This window comes from Ictidomys tridecemlineatus, chromosome 15 (genome assembly GCF_052094955.1).
Source record: "Ictidomys tridecemlineatus isolate mIctTri1 chromosome 15, mIctTri1.hap1, whole genome shotgun sequence".
NCBI classification, from domain to species: domain Eukaryota; kingdom Metazoa; phylum Chordata; class Mammalia; order Rodentia; family Sciuridae; genus Ictidomys; species Ictidomys tridecemlineatus.
Genome location: NC_135491.1, coordinates 1606755 through 1615524, shown reverse-complemented (window position 1 = coordinate 1615524; position 8770 = coordinate 1606755). Strand labels below are relative to the sequence as shown.

The 8770-nt window shown below is 54.5% G+C and overlaps 1 protein-coding gene across 1 annotated transcript; it reads right to left on the bottom strand.

Moving 5' to 3' along the window:
- Nucleotides 1-1964: 1964 nt before the first annotated feature.
- LOC101975013 (zinc finger and SCAN domain-containing protein 5A) lies at nucleotides 1965-5901 on the bottom strand. The gene is made up of 3 exons (XM_078033286.1): nucleotides 5650-5901; nucleotides 2863-2989; nucleotides 1965-2727 (listed from the first exon to the last, which is right to left on the bottom strand). Exons 1-3 carry the CDS (start codon nucleotides 5899-5901, stop codon nucleotides 2135-2137), a joined length of 972 nt encoding a protein of 323 aa, XP_077889412.1. The 3' UTR covers nucleotides 1965-2134.
- Nucleotides 5902-8770: the final 2869 nt, after the last annotated feature.

The following is an 8770-nucleotide window of genomic DNA, read 5'->3' as shown; positions in this document are numbered from 1 at the left end:
GGTTTGGCTACACAAAAGGGCAATTCCCCTGCTGCTGGAGAAAACCAGCCTCTTCAGGGAAAGGAAGTTGTGACTCTGAGTTGCTGGGATGACAGAGGAGGACACCACCACACCCACGGTTATGGCTGTTCATTCATTCTTTCAGCAAATATTTATGGGACCTGTAACACAGGAGGGCTACTGTGCAAAACAGTGATTAAAAAAAAAGTTGCAAAGAAAAAGAATAATAACTCTGTTACTAGAGATACAATTGTAACAAAAAAGGGGGGGTTAATGGGATAGTCAGATGAAATTTGTTAAGCACCTTCTAAACTTCACAAGGAATAAAAACATGCCCACGCACCAAACTAAACAAAAAACTGGAAATAAAAGAAAGAACAGTGAGGAGAGAAGTGTGTAAAACATCAGAGACTGAAACAACATTAAGCCTGGTGAAGGAGCACACCCCTGTGATCCCAACAGCTCGGAGGCTGAGGCAGGAGGATCCTTAGTTCAAGGCCAGCCTCAGCAACTTAGTGAGGCCCTGCCTCAATAATAATAATAATAATAATAATAATAATAATAATAATAATGGCTGGAGATGTGACTCAGTGGTCAAACACCCCTGAGTTCAATCCCTGGTATCAAAAATAAAACCAAATACAAACAGAAAAACAACACTTTGATTAAGGAGGGCCGCTGACCAGGGTGGAGGTCCAAATACACCAGCAGGGTCCTGTGCGCCCTGCAAGGCCACGTTTCCAGCCCAGATGTCCACCAGCACCCGCTCCCTGATGGGAGGAACAAGGGGGACAGGACTTGGGGCCACGGCGCCCAGGGAGGCTCTCTGGCTACCCGTCCACTTCTCTGAAACGCGGAAGGGCAGCTGATCCTCAGTGGCTGGAAGGGAGTGATGGCCAGGGCGAGGAGGGCTGTGGGTGGGCAGCACACGCCCAGGTCAACACACTGAGTGGTGAACCCTGGCAGAACTGTGGGGAGGGTATCCATTTTGGTGATGAAACCAGGGACTTCAGCACTGAGCCCAGCCCCAGCCCCTGTTTTTGGAGTCAGGGTCTCACTAAGTTGCTTAAGGCCTTGTAGGTTGCTGAGGCTGGGCTTGAACTTGCGATTCTCAGCCCTGGAGTCTGAGGATTACAGCCGCGTCCCAGCATGCCTGGCTAGAAAGAAATGTCTTCAAGAAGGTGCAGTTTTCCCCTTAAAGGACACAACTGCCACAGCCTGGCTGGGCACAATTCAGGTGCCACTTGTTTGACAAGGAACTTTATTTTTAGAACCACACCCGCCAAACAAAACAGCTCCTCAGGGAAAACCCTCAGAGCCCAACTGCCACCACCGGCTTCCCACAAGCCTCTCACCACACACCCTCTCCCACTCCCACCATCCTCCTGCTCTTGAGGCCAATTGGCTGGGTTGCATGGGCGGGGCCAAAGAAGTCCCCCAATGAGCAGCTCCGCAGAGGAGCCAATCAGCTAGATGTTGCTGGGGCCGCTGTGAGCCAATTATCAGCTGGCAGTCTGAAGGGCAGGGAAAGAGCCCAATGAGCTTCACCCCAGAGGAGCCAATCAGCTAGATGTTGCTGGGGCCGCTGTGAGCCAATCATCAGCCGGCGGCAGCGGGAAGTTTGCTGGGGGCCCCTTTGGTTGTGGCTCTCAACACACAAACGAGAGAGTGAAACGGGGCTGTGGTGAGGGAGAAGCTCCTGTAAATGGTGCACAGGACCCGGGGTGGGTACCCAGTCTATAGAGACCCCTGAAACCCACAACCAATCCGCCAACCAGACCCAAAACAGGCAGCGGGTTTAAACAGACATCCCCCAAAGTCGACAGGGGTCGGCCACAGCCCTGGGCCACCGCTCACCACCCACCAGCTGGGGGACCATCTGGCCCCTTGCCACAAACCCCCAGGAGCAGCAGCAGGAGGAGACAGCAGGTCTGGGCAGCACTGCCCACAGGAGAACAGGGCCCAGGACCACGGTGAGCGGGCACCTGGGAACGTGCAGCATGACCCACTGACCAGGCCTCCAGCCCGGGAAGGCAGTGTGCAGTGGGGCAGGGCCCCGGCGTTGGCAGGACCCAGAGCTCTCCAGGTCTGTGGCACAGGGTGACAAGGACAAAATGGTTAAGCTGGTGTGTTGTTACAGTACTTTATCAGGCGGCATCTCCTGGTGCGTTTTCCCGTGGCGCTTGAAGCTCCAGAGATGGCGGAAGGCACTGCCGCACACGTCGCACGTGTAGGGCTTGGCCTGCGTGTGGAGGCGCCGGTGCACGTAGAGGTTGCCCAGGTGGCTGAACCGCTTCTTGCAATCTGAACACTCATAGGGCCTCTCGCCGGTATGGATGCGCTTGTGCACGCGGAGGTCTGAGGCCTGCATGAACCCCTTCCTGCACTCGCTGCACTTGAAGGGCCTCTCCCCGGTGTGAGACCACTGATGGACGACCAGCTGAGATCCATAGTCGAAACCCTTCTGGCACACCCCGCACCGGTGCCGAGCTGCGCCCGCGGCTTCCGCCCCCACAGGGCCCGCATGTGGCGCGGTGCTGGATGGAACCACTGAATTTACCCCAGCTGGACCCAAGAACCGGCCGGGATCTGGGGAAGCTTCGTGGGAACGTCTCTGCCGTTTAGAATGGCGTTCCATGGGAGCATCTTCTCCCTGCCCAGCCAGGGGCCCAGGGGTGCAAGCGCGCGCATTTTTACTACAAACTTCTTGGGGCTTCTTCACAGAATCTGCTGGAAGAAAGAACACACACAGCACTTACTACAGAGCATTCTCCAGGATGCCCGAGTCCTGGGAACTGAATGCTGATGGTGCGGGAGTGCCCAGCTCCCCGAGATGGCACCTGGGGCTCCCAGTCTACTCACCAGGACCCTGCGGAAGCTGAGGCTCGGGAGACCCCTGGACAGGGAGGTCTCCACCTTCCTTCACATCCTCTCCCTGGTTCTGCAGGTCTATTTGGGCAGGAACCGGCTCTGGCAGTACTTCCTCACCCTGTCAAGTGGCACACAGAATTGCCAACAGGTCACATCGGGTGGAGCAGGGAAATCTGTCTCTTCCTGCTCTGATCCAACCTTTCCAAATTTGGTGGAGCTGTCTGAACCACCTCATGGCCATAATAAGGGACCTCGGGGAGTTCCTAGGTCCTCTGCTGATGGGACCTGCCACCCTTCCCACCAGGCCCACTCCAGGGGGCTTTCTCCTCCTCAGGGCTCCTCTCTGTCCCTGACCCCTGTCTTCCTCCACGTGGCACTACTGCTGGGTGATTCTTCCTGGTGCGGGGCTCTGGTGCAGTGTGGAGCAGCATCCCTAGCTCTACCTGCTGGACACCACTAACAGTCTCCCCGTGTACACACAGAAGGACAATCCAGGGAAGTTCCCAGACATGGCCGGCTGCCCCGAGGAAGGCAAAACTACCCCGGCTGAGAACCACGCCTTCAATAAGGAATTAATAAGTTTCAGAAACTGGGTCCTTGTGGCCAGTTGTACCCTGAAAAGGGTCTTTTGGATCCAGCCCACTTTCCACGGGAGGCAGACCCAGCCTGTAGGGGACATGACCAGACAGACACCCAGTAAGGACCCAAAATGGCTCCCCCTCCTCAGCCTGGCTCTCTCCAGAAGTGCCCCGCCCCTGGGCCAGGGCTTCCATCGCCACCTGGTCCAGCGGCCCTTGCTGTGGTCTGGGGGTCCTCCCAGTACTGTGGGGTGCTTCCTGGTAGAAGCTAGAAGTTGGAGCATCATAACAAGCATCTCCAGATCCAGAGGCAAAGTCCCCACCCTGCCCTGGGGCAAGATGACTTTATCACCCTCCTGAGGTCTCTTACCTATTTTTTGTCTCTGTCTTAAAAAGTAACATAAAATGCTAATTTAAAATGTACAAGTTGGTCTGACCTGATCCATCTCAACCTGGCACAGTCCAGTCCCTGTCTACCTGGCTACAGGTGGAGACGAGGTGCCCTGAGACTGGAGCCTTGTGGAGGCCCTGTTTTGCTGAGAGCCATTGCCAAGTAGGAAGGAGGAATCAAAATTTTCTTGTCAGCCTATCTCATGTTGCTTAGAGGAAGGACTCTCCATTATGGAAATGGGCTTGTCTTAGGACATTTGCAGTGACGTTGCATGTATGCTTGGGAAAGGTGACCTTGCTGAAGGACCAGGGTGGATCCGGTGTAGGGTGGATCAGGTTTTAGGGAGTATCCCACTCCTTGGGTTTAGGGCGGTTCCAGGTTTAAGGTGTACCCTGCCGGGAATAGGGCGTATCCTGCTGATTAGAGCCTGGTGGAGTATGTGGATTTTGACCCAGAACATATTTTTCCCCAGAATGTGTTTGTAGAGGGCCAGAATAAAGAATTACTGTTTGAATCTACAAAGCTGTGAGTGGCTCGTGATTTTGTGCCCAGCCAGACTGCGGCACTGTTTGGCTAGCTGGGGAGCCCCTGTAACCCCGGCTGACATCCTGTACCTCATGGGAGCAATTTCTGTAATTTTATCAAAGCTTACCATTCCCATTCTCAGGTCGCCCTGAGAATGTCCCACGGACCCCACCACACGGCAGAAGTGCCAGAGTTGTCAAGCAAACTCGGCAGGAGGCCATGGCTTGGAACTGGCCTTGTGCTGAGGATGGTTGAGCTAAGTTCAGGTCAATGTCAGGTGCTCTAACCAATTAGCCAAGTGCACCATGACCACCAGAGTACCTCCACACCAGGCTCCCCCTTCCCATCCATAACGAGGATGGGGTACCCACCATAGGTCCCCAAGGATACCCACAGACAACTGCACTTCCTACTCTGCTCAGTTTTGTTTATAATTGCTCCTATAAACACTGGTAAGTTTAATTGGTCTGTAAGTCTTCCTTTGACTCCCTGTTAAACTGCAGTGTGTCCACTTATAAAAACTCCCTGAGAATGAACCTTTTACCCCAAGGTGGGGCAGAGTGTGCACACCCATTAGACCCTCTGACCCTTGCTCCTACACCCCCTTCCTCCCTCTCCAAAGCATCCAGGTGCACAGCCACCATGATGGAAGGTGCCCTGTGTAAACCCCACCCACTCCAGCGCTTCTCAGCTGGAGGCCACCTGCAAGACCCTGAGACCTCATCACAATGAGAGAGCTAGTGGCCTCTGGTGGGGAAGGCCAGGGAAGCTGCTAGTGAGTCCCAGACGCAGGACTCACAATGGACTGCTGCTCACCCAACACCCCTGCTGGCCAGTGTGATGGACCCTCATGGAGTCCAAAGGCTGTCACTGCCCTGCCAGCCACAGATCCAAGGCCAGCAGACACGGGCCATCTGAGACAGTGAGAAGCTGTCCCCTTGACTCCAACATCTCATGGACAACACCTTAAGTACGGCCTAGCCCCCCCCCCCCCCCGCCCTGCCTCATGGTTGTAGACCCGCACTCCTCAACCTGGAGCAGCTGACCTTTGGGGCTGGGCCACCCTGCTCTAGGGACCGTCCCCTGTCTTCAGCCTCACTTGCCTCACCCATCAGATGCAGGTAGTAGCTCTGCCCACTCCATCGTGTCAACCAAAAGAGTCCCCAGACCTTGCCCGGCATCCTCATGGGGTGCTGCCTCCTCAGGTAAGAGCCAATGAGGGAGTCAGCCTGGCGGCCGACCGTTGCTGCCCTCTTGCCCACGCCCTGCGCAGGCCGCACTCACCCATTTCTGGGGCTTCCTGTGGCTCCTGAGCAGGTCCTCCAGGTCCCGGCACCTCGTCACACCACTCTCCCTGGCCAGGACCTGCAGGTCCTCTGGCATGGAGATCATGAATTGCTCAAGAATCAGCTGGTCCATGATCTCCTCCTTCGTGTGCAGGTCGGGCCTCAGCCACAGATGGCAGAGCTCTGAGATCCTCTTCAGATCCTGGATGGGGTCCGCGTCCCGCGAGGCAACAGATGTTCTAGAAACCATATGCCAGCTCTCTGGGCTGAAGCTGGGCCTTGGGCTTCCTGGGGACGGTGAAGACGAGGGCTGGTCCTGCCCAGGGCTGTCCTGGGGCCTTCTTTCCCCTGGTTTTAATGTGGGGTCTGCTGCCATCTGTGGACGGCTCGCCATCAGGATCTGATGAGCTGGTCAGAACGACAGGAGGTGGCCTGTTCCCAGCGAGGACTCTGCAGGACAGTGGGCTGGTCAGTCTAAAGCACTCCATCCTCCTTCCAAATCCCTCACACCCAGCGCCAGATGCTCCCCCACAGGTGGTGTGCCTAACGGGGAACTGGTCCATTCTATCATTCACCCAACACCCACGCACCACTACATGCTTTGGCTTAGGTGTAGGAGTGGCCATTGGGTTGACCGCTGCATGTCCAGAAGTGGGGCCGGTTTTCCTGTCTATCAATAGGGACATCATTGTTATTTATTTTTATTTTGAAGTGCAGAGGATGGAACCAGCGCCTTGTGCATGCTGGGCCAGTGCTCCAGCACCCAGCTATGTCCTCAGTTCCTTCTTGAAACTGTCCTTTGAGACGGAGCCTTGCTAAACTACACAAGCCGTCCTCAACCTGCCTCAGCCTCCAAAGCAGCTGGGGTCACCAGTGCCCCCAGATGCTTCTGTTCGCTTGCAGTGAATAGAATAATTATATGAAGCTCCCAGAATCTACTAGATGCAGAGCAAAAGTCATGTTTAGTCAGAATTGTGCAGAAAAAGAAAAGTGTTTACACCCTGAGAATCCCATGTGACACAGCAATTTTGGAAACATTGACTCAGCTTGGTCCCCACCACATTTCCTTGCTGGTCTCAGAATATTTCTTTGCTCCAGGAAAAGGAGGATATAAAAAGATTCTCAAGCCAGGTGGAGTGGCACTCACCTATAATCCCATAAGCTTAAGAGGTTAAGGCAGGAGGATTGCAAGTTCAAAACCAGGCTCAGCAACTTAGTGAGGCCCTAAACAACTCAGCGAGACTCTGTCTCTAAATACAATACAAAAGAGGGCTGGGGAATGTGGCTCGGTGGTTGAGTGCCCCTGAGTTCCCTCCTTGGTACCAATAAATAAGCAGATAAAATTGAAAGGACTAGCGTTGTAGCTCAGTGGTAGAGCACCTGAGTGTGCACAGAGCCCTGGGCTCAGAACCCAGTACTAAAAAAAAAAAAAATTAAAATTAAAATGAATAAAGAAAAGAGAGAGTTCCTCTGTGTGGTCCCCAGAGCAGCTCTGACAGGCAGCACAGGTGGTGTCTGCAGACACAGTTGTACCCTCGTCCACAGCCTTGGGAAGGGAGCCTCCTCTCCCAGCAAGTGCAGGCCCCGCGTCCGTGCCCAGCACTGGGGAAAACACTCTAAAAAGAGGGAAAAAGTCAGCCTGGATGTGAGTCAAGGGCTGCATGCTCCTGGGGTCACCTGTAAGTGCTCCGTAGCCATTTGGGGTTCCTGCACCCAGGGGAAGCCCTGGTCCTGGGTGGAGGCCTCCTGGTGATGTGCAGCCAGAGGCTGGATCTGACCCTGAGGAGGGCAGGACTCCACCAGGGCTTTGTGAGCAGAGGGCAGTGTGGTGAGCACCACTCAGGGAGCTGATCCCCGGGGAAACCAGGCCAGCACGGTTCACCACAAGTCTAGCCATCTCCCCGTCCTTCAGATCACCCAGGGGAGCCCCCTCAGACCCTCAAGGCTGTGTGACAGCTTTAGGCAGAGTCCTCAGCTCATCTCCAAGCTCCTCGACCTCCTTCTCACCCTGGGGACAGAAACACTCTAAATGGGGGACAAGGCAGCAGGTGTGGTGATGCCTGGGCATGTGGGCATGGGTGGGCACTGATTCCTGCTGGGCCACAGCCCCCTCCAGGCATAGCTGGGACCCCACCCTGGTGTCAGCACGTAGGAGCCAGGGCTGCCTCCAGACGTGCATGGGACAGCCCCTCAGAACAAGAGAAAGGACACGGCCAACAAGGCCAAGTGGGGGGAACACAGACCAGTTCCCCTCCAGCCTGCCTTCGTCTACCCCAGAGGGCCACGCACCTGGCTTCCTCTCCTGGCCTCCTCTCCAGGCCTCCTCTCCTGGCCTCCAGCCTCTGGCATCTGGGCTCCACTCCCAGAATCATCTCTATTTATACAGAAATCAGGCCTCACTTCCTGTTACCTGGCCCCGCCCAGTGATGGGTTGATCATTCCAGATTTTCTGCAAGGATCAAAACACATAAATGAGCAGACTCCCACCAGGAGATTGACTTATTCAACACACCCACTTTGAAGGAGTGCCTTTTCCCAGTCTATGGAAGTAGGTCACGTGCTCCATGAGTGTGAAAGGGCGCAGAGGCACAATTTTTAGCCAATTTGGGTCCATCTTTTTTTAACTATAAATATATATTAAGGGGCTGGGGGCTAGAGCTTAGTGGTAGAGGGTTGCCTAGCACGTGTGAGGTGCTGGGTTCAATCTCAGCAACACATAAAATAAACAAATAAAATAAAGGTATTGTGTCCAAATGTAACATATATATATATATATATATTTTAATGTATGTATTAAAAGATTCCATTTAAAATACATTGACAGGGCTGGGGATGTGACTCAAGCAGTAGCACGCTTGCCTGGCATGCATGCGGCCCGGGTTCGATCCTCAGCACCACATACCAACAAAGATGTTGTGTCCGCCAAAAAATAAAAAATAAATATTATTGCTGCCACGTGTGCGGGAGCAGGTCATGGTGCAGCAAGTACTTTGCAAGCGGCAGCGGCAGCCGGCTCTTCCACTGCTGGGAGCCCAAATCCAAACCTGTGCCGGGATGAAGATTGAGTCCTGGACTCTCCCCAGGGCCATCTGGGGCTGCCCTGGATGCTGCCCTGGACG